The sequence below is a fragment of the Melitaea cinxia genome, chromosome 23 (assembly GCF_905220565.1).
Source record: "Melitaea cinxia chromosome 23, ilMelCinx1.1, whole genome shotgun sequence".
Classification (NCBI taxonomy): Eukaryota; Metazoa; Arthropoda; class Insecta; order Lepidoptera; family Nymphalidae; genus Melitaea; species Melitaea cinxia.
The window spans coordinates 10,099,831-10,117,641 of record NC_059416.1 but is presented as its reverse complement, the minus strand read 5'-3'; the positions used below and the strand labels follow the sequence as shown (position 1 = coordinate 10,117,641).

Genomic DNA, 17,811 nt, shown 5'->3' with positions numbered 1-17,811 from the left:
ATACAGGACGTTTATTAGAATTAGACAGAAGAAGACATTAATATAGGTGGGGCATAGAAGGAAATATCCTGCTCAAAATTTGGAGCAGCCCGTCTGGCCGTCTAGGAAAAAACCTCGACCTTAGATAAAATAAACAATATTGCTGCCAAGCAGTGTTGTGTTCCTGTGGTGAGTAAGGTGACCAGAGTAGTTCAGCCTATTGGAGTCCACTGCTGGAGATAGGCCTTCCCAAGTTCGCGCCATACATCCCAGTTTTCCGTAATCTTCATCTAGCCTACACCGGCAATCTTACGTAGATAGTCGGCCCAGCGGGTATGAGGAACCACACTACCCACACGCGGTCTCCACTCCAGGACACGTCTTCTCCAACGGCCATCGGTGCTGCGACACAGGTGACCAGCCAACTGCCACTTCAACTTCAGAGGTCTTTAGAGCTTCTAGTATTTTTGGTGTAGGCATCTATAAGCTACGGTGCTTACCATCAGGTGAGCTGTATGTACCCTTGTTTGCCGACCTAGTTGTATAAAAAAAAGTAATGGCACTTTCCGGCTCTATCATGACACGGAATAGATATCGTAAGCGTTGTGTTTACTATGTGATTGACGAACAAGTCCTGTTGAATTGTCAAAAACATGTACAAAATTATTGTGTTTGAATAAACCTCATTCCTCCACGCGTTGTATACAAGTGTTGATACTCAACGCAAAATACTCGCAAAAACATTTAGTAACAAACCTAAGTTTTCAATATGTTTAAAGTGAACTGAATTGTGAAAATTTATATTCAGTGTATAACCCTGTTAAATGTAGCTATCGACAACTAGAACTTTTCAAGGATCTCGGTCTCGTAAAATTGTTACCAATTTCAGTGCCAAACATAGCTCGTGAACATACTTGAACTAAACTTCTGTCACGATATTTTCGCTCATGATTGGATCTATTGGGAATCGCTTTCTTGTTTTTGATGTTCTAACTGAATTTTACTATCTCACGAATCCAGAATTTCATATTGAATTAAATATTGGAAATATACAAATAAATTGTTTTTTTTTTTAATTGTTTCAACATTTATTTAACGTAGCACATAAAGAAGGCAGTGTTGATTACAATTTCATTATTAGAAAAATTAATATATATCTTATATAAATACTAATCTATAGACTTTTACATTTCTTCTACATATATACTTCTATTGTCAAATATCATATTTATGTATAAAAATTTGAATCTATAGGAACTTATGATATAATTTTCGATAATTACTCTATAACCAACTAAATGCATTGATTTACTTGGCTCGTAGCCAAACGCACCACTAAATTACAATATACACAGTACTACGCTTAAACAAAACTTTCGTTACTTTTAAAGTCGTATACAAACATATTTTTGCTCTCTTGCGCAGACACACAAACAAACCTGCTACCATCAGACTTTTCATTTACGTCCAACGTCAAGGAATATACATTATTAGTTTTAACATCTAAATTTAATATTTGTATCTGTTTATTGTTCTCTGTTGTACTTAAATTATCGTCATCTGAACATTTATCATGGACTTCGACTTGGACATCGTTAATACCATTCACATTTGAAATTTTAAAATTATTATGTTGAACGTTATTGCCATTAATTATTTCACCCAAAGCGTCATTTAATTCATTTAATGCTGATATAAATTTCATGCTGTTACGTCTCGTATTTTCAACATTTATAATTTCACCTATTTTGATTTGTTGTACTTTAGGGTCTAATATTTCTTTTACTTCTTTTAATTTTTTACTATCTCGATTAACAAAATATTTTTGGGATGAGGCTCTATTACTATATCTCCTCCAAAATGAATCAGATGTGTTTTGACTACTCGAAAAACCTGTTGAAGTGGTTGTATTGAAGGTGTCTCTCCTTTGCATATTTGCCCTTAAATTCCTACTGCATCTCATCAATTTATTTATCTTTAATAACTTAACGAAACCTTCCCTGAATTTTGACGACATTAAGTTGTACAATATTGGATTGATAGCTGAATTTAAGTACAGCATAACTCTACAAAAATAAAGAAGTATATAATAACCATCTATACCTAATGACAATATTGTCTCTGGTGGGAATACTATGATCCATAGAGTCAGAGCTTTAAAGGGAAGAAGACATATAAAGAAAGAGAGAACAACTGTACCAAGCATTAGAATAACTTGTTTTCTGTATCTTAATACGTTTCCAGCGTTGTTCGTACTCTTGCTGTTTTGGGAGATGATGACGGGATTCTCCATGAGGTTTTTGGCGATGACGCTGTAGAGAACGAGAAGTACTCCAAGAGGAATGATGAAGAAGATTGCGATGATTAGGATGAAGAATAACGCTGACCAGAAGGTGTCAGCTTGTGTGAGGCAGACAGGTACCTCCGTGCCGTCGTTATAGCGCTCGTAGGTGAATGTAGCCACTCCCAGGATAGGACTGTGGGAAAAAACATTTATTTTTATATATTGCTTACTAATGTTTACGCGAATTTCACTCATTATAATGAAACAACTTTTTTTTTATATCACTAGGTCGGCAAACAAGCGTACGGCTCACTTGATGGTAAGCGATTACCGTAGCTTATAGACGCCTGCAACACCAGAAGTATCGCAAGCGCGTCGCTGAACCAATCCCCCCATGAGCTTACAGCAACTTATTCGTCAGTCCTCCCGTGAACCCATACATGCTCTAAAGTATCTGAAACGTCGGATATACAACAAGTATTTAATAAACCGCGATAAAATCCGAAAAAGTTGTTTCATTATCATTTACTTTTATATTTCGTGATATTACTTTAAAATTTTGTTTAATTTAAGCTGTTAATTAGAATACGTTATAAAATTGTATATAAACCCACCTTGTGTTTGTGTCTTGTAGTTAAATGTGATGTTTTTACATTTTTTTTTAAATGTTACGATACATTTTTATGTAAATGTCCTCTGTTTTGAAAAAGACAATATTTCCTTTATTGGCGGTATTATGAAAAATTTCTGTGTTGTGTGACTAACCTATAGAAATATTTAAATAAGAACAGGACTAAATAAACATACGTTGTTTTTAATTATTTAAAAAAAACACACGAGTATTTTAGTATAAAATTAAAACAATATAACTCCTTCAAAAACTCCTGTGATACCAACGGGTGATTTGTTCTGAATTGTCTCTATGAACCCCACACCTTGCATTGTAAAAGAGTAGCAAGGTCATCGATCCCACCTGTTATTATAAACACGACAAGAATAACCGGTGAGTAAGCTACGACCTTTTTCCTACGTAGAAAAAGAGGCCAGCAGTGAGATGCTGCAGTGGGCTGTTTACAGCCTACTGTAACATCGCACTGCTAACACTAAAGCCTAATTGCGTTAAGAAAACAATGACTGTAAGCTGTCACTTTACGAAAAGCCTTGACCAATTGAAACAAAGTAAATTAGAATGACCAGTTGAAGCAAGCCATTCAGGCAAGCGTTCAATTTAATTGATCAAGAGTCTTGACTAAGCTAAGAGACAGTGATTAGTCACTATTTTCTAAACGCAAATAAACCATATAAACATTAAGCGTTTACTACAGCGACAATCTATTAACAATTGTTTAGCGTCACATGTTACGTTGCAAATAACGCCATGTGGACAAACTTGATATTAGACACTGCCAAACCTACCAGCTTGATGTTTTATAGCCTAAAGTTTTCCACAATTACAAACCTTAACGTAAACAAAATTTATCTACAGGCATGTTTAAACAAAGAAACAGACAATTCAATTAAATACATACACATAGCAAAAATGTAGGTAAGGAAAGCTGTGGTTTTCTTATGTTCAAGCATTTTATTGCAAAAGTATTTTTCCTAACAAATCGACGCATGCCTTCACGAGCTTTTTCTCTTAGGTCGATTGAATTTGCAAATGTATGTAAAACAAATGAATGTCTATCGGTAAGTATGGTCATTCATTTACCTTTGTAAAAATAATAAATTAACTAAATTAGAAAAAAACGAAACACAAAAGCCGTCTTCTTTATTACCGCTCTATAAAGCCCATAATATGCGCCCCATATCGTTTCATTCTATATCAACATAGATTTACATAAAGTTAACATTGAAAAAAAACAGGCATCAAACTTACATATAGAATATTATGTTTTGACATCTCTGTTAATGACATAGTTACTACATGGTTACTACTATCAAGTAAGGTATTCTTAACATACAGCGCCATCTATGTAAAAATATAATAATTAGAAATATTGGAGGTCAATTGGTTAACTCAATAATACTCAAGTTGCTACGTTGTAACTTATTGGATTGGGTGTAAATATCTCAACAGTTTTCTACTGACGGTTATAAAGTGAGAAAAAAAATATGAACACTTTATTAATTAACTTTTTGTCACGAAGGTTTTTTTTACCATATTTTTACATTTACCCCTGAACAATAGTCATTAAGTGTTTTGCATCTAATTAAAAGTATTTTTTTATAATTATTTATTATATTTATATTCAGAGTATTGTTTATCAATATTATTAATATAAATATGAAAATTTTATGACACGGACAAGTAAACAGGCTTCGAAGTTATAATATTTCTGATTAGGTAATTTAAAATAACACTAATTTACATTTAGCCTTCAAACAATTAACAAACCCCGCGAAATAATATGATATTATAGATATATATTATTAGATAACATTGAATACATTTTCATGAGTATATTAAGGGCCCATTTCAATATTCAAATAAATGTGACTTTAGAAGAATTAAGCATTTTCTTTTTCAACATAAGCTGTAAAAATCTTATACTATTAAACGAGCAATTCTTGTATATATATATAATCTGGATCTCGGAAACGGCTCCAACGATTTTCATAAAATTTAGTATATAGGGGGTTTCGGGGGAGATAAATCTGTCTAGCTAGGATTCATTTTCAGAAAATGTCGTTTTATCCCTGTTTTTAGGGAGTGAAAAAAATATCGTTAGAATACGAAGGTAAATTTCGTATGTGTCAAGTTAGTTGCAATAGCTCGGTGGGAAATCGGCCGGTCGGGATCAACCGAGAAGATCATGGTTCAAATCCCCATGTCCCTGATCAATTATTTTTTCTTTTTTTTTTCTAATTGCACTCGTTATTTTTTATTTAAATAGGCAGTTCTTATTTTTTATTATTATGACAGTGAAATCGAAAAATATTATTCATATTTTATCATTATTATTTTTTAATTATTTTTTATTTTTGATTTTTTATTTTTATTTATATTTTTTATTATTGTCGGTAAAAAAAATATTATTCATATTTTATAAATATGTAATTCGTAAATATGATTTTCAAAAAAACACGATTTGTTGGAGCGCCTATCAGTTTTGAGAAGCAATTACTCTCAATCTTGTAATTGTGTATTTTATATCAATTTTTAATTTATCGTTATTTTTTATTTTTATTTTGTGTTAATTCATTATTAATAATTGTGTTTGCAGGCAAACGAAAAAAAAAATCGACTTCAATTACATCGACAGGTAATACAATGTAGGTACACGGAAAAATAGTCGAGAAATACGCATTATCAAAGATTACTCCAAAAGTTGTAATCAGATCTCGATGAAATATGACCACATGATAAATATCGGCTTTCGATTAAGTTAAAAATCATCAAATTCAGTACACCCAGTAGTATGTTAAGTATTATGTAGTTAATGTTAAGTTATGTGGATTTTCGAGAGTTTCCCTCGATTTCTCTAGGATCCCATCACCAGGATATCTTCTTTCCACCAAAAAAAGAATTATCAAAATGTTTTCATAAACGACGAAGTTATCCCTGAACATACATTAATATATATACTAGCGACCCGCTCCGGCTTCGCACGGGTATAAAATATAATTATAGCCTATGTCATTCACTGAAAAAAAAATGATTAAAATCGATCCAGTAGTTTTGATTTATTCATTACTGCCCGTGGCCCGCACGCGTTAACTTTAGAGTAAAAGCCGGCAGGAACTGCCGCAAACGCTACGTACCGCAATTTTTAAATCTATAATATCTTCAAAAATATTTATTTAAATCATATACTGTAAAGGGCCATATAGATCTATATTAAATCAACAATGTATTTAAGGTATTTAATTAGATAAGGATTAATGCTGTATTGATTAAAATCGCTTTGAAAATTAGCCATTATTTGTCGTAAAAAGTAAATAACAAAAAAATGTTATTGTGGGATATTCATAAGAGATAGACATATATACCATAGCGGAGTTTTCTGTAGAACTTTTCAATGTGTATAATACTTAGTACATTATTTTGATAAATCTTGTAGGGTTCAGGCTGCGTTTGCAATGTAAGCGGAAAAATCGTAATTATTTACGACATTACAATAGAAACCTCAAAAATAACAGTATATCTCCACTATTTAATGGATGTTATTATAGATATAAACCTTCCTCTTCAATCACTCTATCTATTAAAAAAACCGCATCAAAATCCGTTGCGAAGTTTTAAAGATTTAAGCATACATAGGTACATAGGGACAGAGAAAGTGACTTTGTTTTATACTATGTCATCATCATCATTATCATTACAGCCTATCACAGTCCACTGCTGGACATAGGCCTCCATAAGTTTACGCCAAAAATAGCGTGAACTCATGTGTTTTGCCCATAGTCCACGCTGGGCAGGCGGGTTGGTGACCGCAGGGCTGGCTTTGTCGCACCGAAGACGCTGCTGCCCGTCTTCGGCCTGTGTATTTCAAAGCCAGCAGTTGGATGGTTATCCCGCCATCGGTCGGCTTTTTAAGTTCCAAGGTGGACTAAGGGATAACACAGTTCCACTGCCACCTTATACTATGTAGTGATATATATATCGCAACTTCGGTGCAACAAAGTCACAACAGCTCATTTATTAATTTTACAGGAGAGGACTTTTAATTTTTTTTTTTTCGTTTTTACTTCCTCATTTCTGGATTATTATTTATGGTAGGTTTGAAATCTTTATAAAATTAATAGTTTACTTTCTTTGCTATAGTTTAAAAATCTTATATTAAATTATCAAAAAGTCCTAATAAAAGACATAACAAAAAAAGTGTCCTGAATTGTGACTTTGTTCCACCGAAGGTGCGATATATGTATACTGAGTTTCCTTCAGCCGAATTGAGTAACCTCCTCCTTTTTTTGAAGTCGGTTAAAAAAGACTTCATCCAAACCGGCAGCGAATCATTTTAACTCTCTCTTCTACTACGAATCCTTCACGATTTACTAAAAATACCGAGCGGAGCTCGGTCACCCAGGTACTAATTTTAAAGTGTAAAATTGATATTTTTTCAGCTACAAGAACAGATTAAAAGTATTCAAATGACGTGTATTCACAACGTGTATACTTATAACCACCACACCACATATAACCAAACCACGTATAACGTGTAACCAGGGTTGCTGCCTCGGAGAGTACGTTAAGCTGATGGACTTGGTTTCTGTCATAGATACAGATAAATATCATTACTCATAGTAGGGAATATATTCGCAATCGTGAAGCAGCGTAAACGATTAGCTTCGACCGTTCTCCTGCATGGAAAAAAAGGTCTATGCCCAGCTGTTGGATGTTACAAGGCTGAATAAAAAATATATTTATTCATACAGTATATAACAGAGTAAATTGTCACATAAATTCGTTCAAATTGTATTCAGTGATTATTATTATAATCATACAGACTCGGAGTAAGTAATTATAACTCTGTTACTTTGACTGTACTAAGTACCTGTGTGATGTGAAAGCGTGGAGATATAGAGACACCTACGCCTTGCTCAAGTTAATTAGCAGCTAAATAGACTGGCTTTGTCGTCATTTTGAGAGCTCTTAAGGTACGCATATACAGTCTAATTTTTGTGAAACTAGCTAGAAAATTGAACGAAGTTGAGCAAAGCCAACTCTTGTAACATCTTTATTAAGTCTAGAAAAATCATGCACAATTACAAATATTCTTTATTGTTCATCAATATATTATATACGTAAAGAAATAATGAAAACATATGTAACGGTATATTCTTTTATGACGTACAAACCGAAAGATGATTAAAAATATTTTAAAAAATGCAGTTAATTCGAGTTTTGTCGCTGGACGATCACTCTCTTCTAGTTGACCTTTGAGAAAGGACATAAAGAGAATTAAGTGGAAAACATAAAAACTGTATCATAATTTGTCCATATGCATCATTATTGACTATCGTTAAATTAATGCTAGGACATCTGAAATCTAATCTGTAAGAAAAACACAGCTTAGTCTTACAGTTTGAAAAAATAAAAAACAAAAAAAAACGAACTATTCTTCAACTTTTAAAAAAAGTACTGTAGTATAGTACTAAGATTTTAAATTTATATTCATTGAAAAAATGGTCACAACTGCATTTCAATAAAGATAACTTTTATTTTATTATATAATTTATCTCAAAGAAAAAATCGGCAAAAGTTAACCTTTTGAATCACTAGTAATAAATACTTAACAAACAATATGCAATAAATAAAATGGAAGCCTGACTTTCGTTAATCTTAAACAATACGAAGCGATGACGTCCGACGCGGGCGGTAGCCTTACGGAATGAATATGGAAGAAATAATTGCTATTGGGTATACAGTAATTTGACTTTTGTGTTTGTTTATTAACTACTGTAGCATTAAGTTAAAAATAAGTCGCTGAGGTGTATAAACGTCATCCTGCTGAACATATGCACAAAACTGGCCAATTTGTATTCTTTTTTGCCAGTGTAAGGTTTCTATAAAAACAATTTAAAAAAATCTATATATTTAACTGAGGTGGGGCACAGCAGGAATTTCCTGCTCAAACTATGGAGCAGCCCGACTGGGTTAGTACCTTACAGAAGACCATAGCTAAATAATACTGTTTTCAAGTAGTATTGTGTTCCTGTTGGTGAGTAAGGTGACCAGAGCTCCTGAGGGGGATTGGGTATAGGGTCGACAACGCGCCTGCGATGCTTCTGGTGTTGCAGGCGTCTATAAGCTACGGTAATCTCTTACCATCAGGTGAGCCGTACGCTTGTTTGCCGAACTAGTGACATAAAAAAAAAATTCACGGAAAAAAAATCACTTAGCGAAGTTCGCTGGGTCAGCTAGTATTATATAAGTATGTGCAAATATTAAAAACGACTAAAATGTTTGTAAAAATATGACCAAAAACAATATACACTTAATGCTTTCATTTTTAAAACGTATTAAAAAATAGAAATAATATCAGAGTTCAGAATTAGAAGAAGTTTAAGTAATGCTTTTAATTCAAAAACCTTATAAAAATCTACGTAAAATTTATTCTTTGCAACTTTAAACCAGCTCTATAAAAATGTTATCGTATTTTTAATTTTAAACTTTCGAAAAGTGAAAAAAAAATATTAAGTAATTTCAAAACTCGAACGCTTAACTTTTTTTAACAAAAATACCACCGAGCGCTATTTTATAAGGATCCTTAATTTCTTTAATTAAAGACTTATATTTAGTTTGATTTCAACACGCTTTGTTTTCGTTTTCGAATTAAACTTTTTTATATAAACTTTTTGAAGTGAAACTTCTTTTTACGATCGTTGTCATTTGAAATTCGATTAAACGAATAATGTGTCACGATAAAGAAACAAACACCTGTAGGAGAGAATGTGATTGAATAAATTACTGTTCAAAACGCGTAAGCGACGCGTTTTGTACGGCGCTTACGCCTTTTTCACGAGGCCCTGATCATCACCGGCGTACCCTTCCTACGACTTTTCAGAAGCTTCACTTCTGGTGTTTGTGAATTGCACACGTACACTTTTTTAATCTATTTACTTTTTTACTTTTATCTTTTGTCGTCGGCAGGATCATAACTGCGAAAGCTAGCGGACGGACAAAAATTCAAAAAAAAAAAAAAAAACTATTTTGATTTACTTTTCCATAAAGACTTCTCATCTCAATAAATATATTTTTTTTAATTTCGTGTGTACAGACATCGGGCATACACGGTACATACGGTTACATTTTAAATATGAAGAGTTTTTTAATAGTGGTATGTGTACCTAATGTGTAAAGACTATTAAAATCCACAAGTAGGTATGATAGAATGATTCGATTCAGTCCCCCACTACTGGGCAAAGGCTTCTTTCTCCGTGTAGGAGAAGGATATAACGTTCATATTAATGATCATCATTATCATCATCATCATTTCAGCCTATTGCAGTCCAATGTTAGACATAGGACTCCACAAGTTCGCGCCAAAAATGGCGTGTGGTAGTGGAACTGTGTTATCCCTTAGTCGCCTCTTACGACACCCACGGGAAGCGAGGGGGTGGCTATATTCTTCAATGCCGTAGCCACACAGTACATATTGATGATATGTTTTATATGATGTTCATATTAAAAAAGTTTTTTTCCGTCATTTGACAGCGGTATCCCAAAACGAAAGTTGGACATTAAGAAAAACAACGCAAGGTCTAAGATCTAATTAAGTCTGCAACAAAAGTAATATATTACAAAGTTTGTTAGAATATTGTAACCAATATTATTAATTTATTAAATTAGAAACAATCGTAATGTCTTCAGAACATTTTAAAACAATATTAAACTGAGGGTAAATTTGCTGTGAACGAGTAATTTAAGCTTTTATTTGTTTATGAAATAAATTGTCGTTACAAACTAACATTTAGCTGCGTTTTTGTGTAACTATATTTCAATTTTTTTGTTTCCTAATAAAATAGATGAATACAAACAGGCATAAAATCGCGTTGGTTTTAGGTTAGTAAGGATAGGTTATATGATATGATAATTATACTATGTATGTTTTTACTTTGAGACACTTTCATACGTCCATTAGGTGCCTAATTTACACAATAAACCTGGGGGATTGGGGATAGGGTCGGCAACGCACTTGAGATGGTTCTGGTGTTTCAGGCGTTTATAAGCTGCGGTAATCGCTTAACCATTAGGTCAGCCGTACGCTTGTTTGCCGACCTTGTTATATATATTTAAAAAAATGTGGTTTAATTTAATGCAACTCACTTGAGTGCACTTTTTATATTTACATGTTATTTAAATAGTGTATTATTATATTGACTACAGGTCCCGACTTATGATGTTTGTAAAGGCCCTGGTCTGAGTGTATTGTATGTTTATGAATTTCAAATATGTAACTTTCATCATTTTTCAATTGATTCAACGGGGAAATGCTGCTAGCATTCTTGGCACAATTCCACGCGGACGTGATTTGTACCATAACTATCTGTAAATATTTAAGTTCTTAAGTTGTGAATTGTAAAGATACTTACATCATGATAAAAAACGCTGAGTTAAAGGTATTTTTCGATGTATGTTTTCTTTAATAATCTACCTTCGGAGTTACTTACAATCGGTTATCATCACGGGTGTTTGAAAATATATTTTTTTATTTCATTTTAATTTTACCTACATGGATATTCATGGATAACAACTTCAATAATATTGTTCGCAGCATGACCTTTTAAAGCCTATCGATTCGATCGTTTATCTGTAGCAAACAAACATAATTATTTTACCCTTTTATAATGTTATTTGCTGCAATGTTACACTGACATTTATTTACTTACGTTTAACTTACTCAGGAAAATGTAACCTGAAAAGAAAATCGTATTGCACATAATAAAATTGTTTATTTTATAACATCTCATACATTTTGTATATTTAAATGTTTAGGCAATACATCAGGCTTTTAATAAAGACAACAATTATCTAAGAATAAATATATTATTTACATATCATCTAACGTAACTATTTACTCCACAATTATCTTTTGGCACCTGTGTTTATATATAAAATTTAATTTTAACAATGATTATCTACTATTTAATATATAAATAATTTATCTAATCGATACATAAATATGCATATATTTCTAATATATTTGGTCTCAAATTACAAAACAAAAAATCTGAAACCAAAACTTCGCTAAAAGTCCGAAGTTCTAGAACAATTTTATGAATAAGCTTCACACGAAAAATTCCTCCATACAAAACTATATCAATCACACGAAACTCTCTGGAAAATCATAATCCACACTCTTAGACTTTTGGAAGCCAACGACGCAATCCACTTTTATCGTTTGGTAAGAGACAAACTTTTTATTAGGGTCGCCCTCCACGCTCTTCGCTTTTGCGCTATTTATTAAAACACTACGTCTCAGCGATCCGTGGCTACGAATGGACTGTTCCAATTCAATATCCGATCTATTTTTACCATTAATATTGGAATGTCCTATAAACTTCGTGGTTTCTATACACTCTTTCTTATCTTCTGTCTCGAGCATGCTACCTTCACTCTTCATTCTGCTAATGACCTTCGTTTTTGGATTGGAACAGACAGGGGCTGACTGCTGGCGGACAAATCGCCTGTTCGTAAACATTCTGTCAAAGAATCCATTAGTCTTAACGGTTGTCTCCTTCTCGTCTTTGCTGTCTGCTTCTGTGTCACTTTTATCTAAACTAGTTCTATGAGAAAATAATTTCTTCAAACTATTCGTTGTTCTTGTCAAACTACTACTAGTCGTTGAACCATTTGTAACTGTCCTATGAACTCTTCTATTCTGAATCCTTTCCTTAGGCCTCTTATAGCAGATGCATATTTTGCAAAAGCCGATACGAAACTTCGACGACATAAGATTATACAGAATGGGATTAATAGCAGAGTTTATGTACAGCATTATTCTAGAGAAATAAAGTAAATTGTACCACTTTTCTGGACTGACATTGTCTGACAGTTCGGAGGGAGTAATTATGATCCAAAGAGCGAGGACCCTATATGGCATTAAACAGAGGAAGAAGCATAGAACTACAGTGCCAAGCATTAAGATAACTTGCTTTCTTGCTCTAGCGTTATACGGGTCTACAGTCTTATTTAAAACTACTTTTGAGGCGGCTGATATTAAATTTTTAGCTATAATAGTATATAAAACGATAAGAATGATTAAGGGTAGAAGATAGAGGAAAACGATTATCATGATGAAGAATGTGATTTGCCAGAACGTGACGGCTTGGGTGAGACATTGGTAGGAGGTTCCGTCTTGCCTCGCCACTGTGTGCATCTCAGCTATCGCCAGGATTGGACTGAAAAGAAGAGAAATTGATAATGAGTTTAATTCTTCTCCATCTATTTTTTTTGCAACACAATGACATTATGATCTCATATTTTTATTTATATGTATTCTTTGTAAATAAAATATTTTTTATGAAATTGTAGATACTATTTTTAAAAAAATAAGATCATATCGTCGTAAAATAAATATGCCCTGCAGAACACTTAAATTATTTACATTTTAATAAATGATATTAAGACCGCACAAAAAAAAAAAGAAAATGAAGATACACAAAAGTTGATTAAAATTATACATATAAATGGCAGTGTATACCAGATAAAAAAAAATATTTAAATTAGAAGGAAGTGTGCAAAGAAGCTTGTGGTAAAAAAACTGTGCCCAAAAGACGTATAAGCATCGTACATAAGCGTTATATATAAAAGTATGTACGAACCTTGCTTTACAAAGGATTTCTTTTTTTTTCGTTTAAATATTCAAAGCTTTTCGGAACATAGCCGTATTTCATGTTCCTGAAATTATTAGGATAAAAAAAAAAACAAAATCCCAACACTTCAGCCGAGTCCTCTAACGGTAAAGTGCTTAGCATATTTCTTATCACTTTTACTGAGTCTTCTTGTAAAAGTATGATTTTATAGTGAGACGTTCCATAAGTTAATTTATTAAAATTAAAACCTCTAGAAATAAGCACTGTTATTATTGTAACTAAGATATATGTTAGTTATCTTGAAGAATTAAATAAAATCAGTCAAATATGTCAATAGACAAAGGGACATTTTTTTACGGATTAAGTCTTCAAATTAGTCATTGCGGTTTAAAAATAAACAAACGTTTAGCATAAAATTTATATTTTTGTGTGTTAAATAATTAAGCTACCCAAAAAATGTTGTTGATTAGCAGCTAACTAAAACTCATATCACTTTTTAACCGACTTCCAAAAAAGGAGGAGGTTCTCCATTCGACTGTATTTTTTTTTTAATGTATGTTACATCAGAACTTTTGACCGTGTGGACCGATTTCGACAAATTTTTTGTTAATCGAAAGGTGGTGTGTGTCAATTTGTCCCATTTAAATTTATTTAAGATCTAACAACTACTTTTCGAGTTATATCTAATAATGCGTTTTTACTTGACGCTTTTTTCGTCGACCTACATTGTATTATACCACATAACTTTTTACTGGATGTACCGATTTTGATAATTATTTTTTTGTTAGAAAGAAGATATCCCTAGTTTAGTACCATGATAAGGAAACCAGGATCTGATGATGGAATCCCAGAGAAATCGAGGGAAACTCTTGAAAATCCGCAATAACTTTTTACTGGGTATACCGATTTCAATAATTTTTAATTTAATCGAAAGCTGATGTTTGTCATGTGGTCACATATAAATTTTACTGAGATCTGATAACTACTTTTTGAGTAATCTTTGATAACGCGTAGTTACTTGAGTATTTTTTCGTCGATCTACGTTGTATTACTCGTCGATGTAATTGAAGTCGGTTTTTTTTTTTCGTTTGCGAGCAAACACAATTATTATATTATATTTTAAAGTCAGAATTTGTATCTCATTTTTATTCTAATAAATGGTTCTGATGTTAATAATTTAATATTAAACGTCGAATAATGGTTTATATTCACAGCTAGAGACCAAATTTTTTGTAGATTGTAGATTTTTTTTTTTAATTTTCTGATCTAGCGCGTTTTCATAGAAGAAAATTATCGAACGCGCCAGCTCTGTGATAGCAATGTCCACTTTAAATAAAGTTGTTATGAAGTGTCTCACACATATGCTTATGCCCGTATTCTATCTAGTAATTATAAGAAAATTGTAATTATGAAAGTATTGGACCCTACTTTATTCTGAATATCAAATCCCTTGTCCCTTTTTAAACCGACTTCCAAAAAAAGAAGAGGTTCTCAATTCGACTGTATTTTTTATGTACTTATGTTATCTCAAAACTTTTGATTGGGTGGACCAATTTCGATGATTTTTATTTTAATCGAAAGTTTGTGTATGTCATGTGGTTTCGTTTATATTTGCGATTTAACTAGTACTTTTTGTGTTGTATTTAATAATGCGTATTTACTTGACTATTGTTTCGTCGACCTGCGACCTGTTTATACCGCATAATTTTTCACTTTTCACACACTGATTTTGATGATTTTTATTTTAATCGAAAGCTGATGCTTGTTTTGTGGTACCGTTTAAATTTGATTGAGATCTGATTACTAATTTTTGAGTAATCTTTGATAACGCGTATTAACTTGACTATTTTTTCGTCTACCTACGTTGTGTTACTTGTCGATTTAAATTGAAGTCAGTTTTTTTCGTTCGCGAGTAAACACAATAATTGTTGATAGCAGGCGAATTTATATTTAATTAGAAACAGGTGCTAAAAAGGATGAGTTTTTAAATCCCATACAAAAAACTTATTTAATTTACTCAAAAAAGTTTCAAATGCAACAAGTATTAGGAAACTTTAACTTACAAAAAAAAAATCATCTAATAAAAATATATAGACGTAAAGATATTAATTATGGAAACATTCTGTGAAGTTACAAAAAACTACAACATATCGTTTTCAATATAGCAGTTTTCAAGACTAAAATGACTAGAAATTCAATAGGAAGCAATTTATTCTAAACCATTTGTTCCAGAGAAAAATGTTCCAACGTGCCAATGCAATATGGGCCGGGGATCTATCGGCGCGTTAGCAGTGGTGCCATCTATTATTTACACACTGAACCAATATCACGGACAGTAACGAGTCGACTTTGAACCACAGAGTAAATAAAAATGTAAGTTTTACAATCTTTCCAATAGAACTATTGGTTTATTTGTACGGTATTCAAAATTCAATTTAGGTTGTTATTCTATTGTATTCGGTTTTATATCGGGATAGGCAAAGCGGGATGGGCAAGATAATTAATAACTAACTCAAGCTACGTGTGAGAGAGTGCTCCAATGTTTAGCCCTTTAACATAGTGAGAAGTGACATAAAGTTGCCATGATCACTCGATATCTCGATTTTTATTTAATAACTAAGTTGTATAAAAAAACTTAGAATAATTAACAAAAACAAAAATATTTCAATTTAATTGATTAGAAATAATTTGAAACATTATATCGCCTATGATTTTTAAAGAAGTGATAAAAATTATCTTTAATTTAACTGTCACTTTTGACATAATTATATTATTTTTTTATTATATTAGCAACATCCACGGGTTCCTAGTTGCTCATGTCATTTGTGCTACTTATAATATTTGTTACTATAAGGCGTGCGGGTTTTTATTTACATTAGTTTAATTGTCATGTTATGTCAAAACCTGACATACTGTAAAAAATATACATGAAATTCTTCTCTTTACATTACCATACAGATTAAATATTGATAATAAATAAAAAAATCAAGAGTAGGGCTTGTTTTATTTGTCAAGATCTATTAGATAATTATGATATAAGTCTAATTAGTAACAAAATGTCACAAATTAGGTCTGTGTATTTATGGATTAACCCTAAAATGGTACATTAAATTTATAACACATTAAAAGCAATTACCCTGAAAATATCCTTTTGAATACCTATTTTAAAGCCGGTAACATCTTGTATGTTGTGTTTAACAAATATAAAATTAATTTATGATAACAAACCACAGTTTATAATTCATTAAGTAAACATTTGGTATCATATGTTTTTTGTCTGTCTTTCTTTTCAAATTAAAAAAAAAAACATTACACTTGTTTTAGCTCGTGGTACTTTAAATATTATAAATCAGTGTGGTTGTAACAATTTGCCCATTTTTACGAGGAGATAATTACTAATATAATATATCTACGTCTATTAAAGTTTTTAAAAGCTTTAGATACCTAAATCTCTATTTTATTGTTTTCTGACAAAGATTTTCAATTTTTCACCCTACTCATAGGTACTATGCAGGTGCTTTTTTGATACAAGACTATTAAAAAAGTGTGAATATGAAGATGACATGAATTAATATGAAACTTTTCACTAATGATATTTCTTTAACAGACTCGATATCCCTTGCGATTTAGTGTATGTCAATTCGTAGTACTTATAAAATAAATATGATTCATATAATTAGTCTACTAAGTCCATCTCAAATAATGTACACACACTCATATACACACACAAACACTCAACAATATATTTTGTTCCTCATTATACACAGACACATTTGTAAAATATCTGTACTTATTTAATCTGTGCCCGTATGTAGTTACAGTGTTGAAGGTTTGAAAGCGGTATCGTATATTAAACGCTTCTTTGTTAGATTTATTGTGTGTTTAAAGCTCTGATCTGTTTTCAGAGATGATCGCTAAAACTGTACTTAAATTGCAACAATAATCTGTTCTTTTATAAATCGATCAATAACAGTGAACAAAACACTACAATTTTTTTTAAACAAAAGTTTGTCCCCTTTTCAATTGTACGTGACTATTTTAATAAATATATCAGATATTTTAAGCAACTTTTTCAGATTTTATCGCGGTTTATTAAGTTTTTTAGATGTCCGACGTTTCGGACACCTTACAGCAACCATGGTCACGGAAGGATATTTGTTTCATTATAATGAGTGAAATTCGCGTAAACATTAGAAAACAATATTTTTATTTTATAAAAAAAAAAAAAAAAATATGGCGGAAGATTAGTTTACAATTAGTAGAGAAGGAGGCCATTGTTCAAAATA

The 17,811-nt window shown here is 31.9% G+C and overlaps 1 protein-coding gene across 1 annotated transcript in view; it reads right to left on the bottom strand.

The window, feature by feature from the left end:
• Positions 1 to 1,042: 1,042 nt before the first annotated feature.
• LOC123665109 (neuropeptide SIFamide receptor-like) overlaps positions 1,043 to 17,811 on the bottom strand; it is a 42,930-nt gene continuing 26,161 nt past the window's right edge. Inside the window, exons 3-6 of the mRNA XM_045599454.1 lie at positions 12,067 to 13,111; positions 9,646 to 9,647; positions 1,627 to 2,456; positions 1,043 to 1,539 (exon numbers count right to left, since the gene is read on the bottom strand). Of these exons, the coding sequence (XP_045455410.1) occupies positions 1,343 to 1,539; positions 1,627 to 2,456; positions 9,646 to 9,647; positions 12,067 to 13,111 (2,074 nt within the window). The 3' untranslated portion in view covers positions 1,043 to 1,342. The remainder of the gene's footprint in view (positions 1,540 to 1,626; positions 2,457 to 9,645; positions 9,648 to 12,066; positions 13,112 to 17,811) is intronic.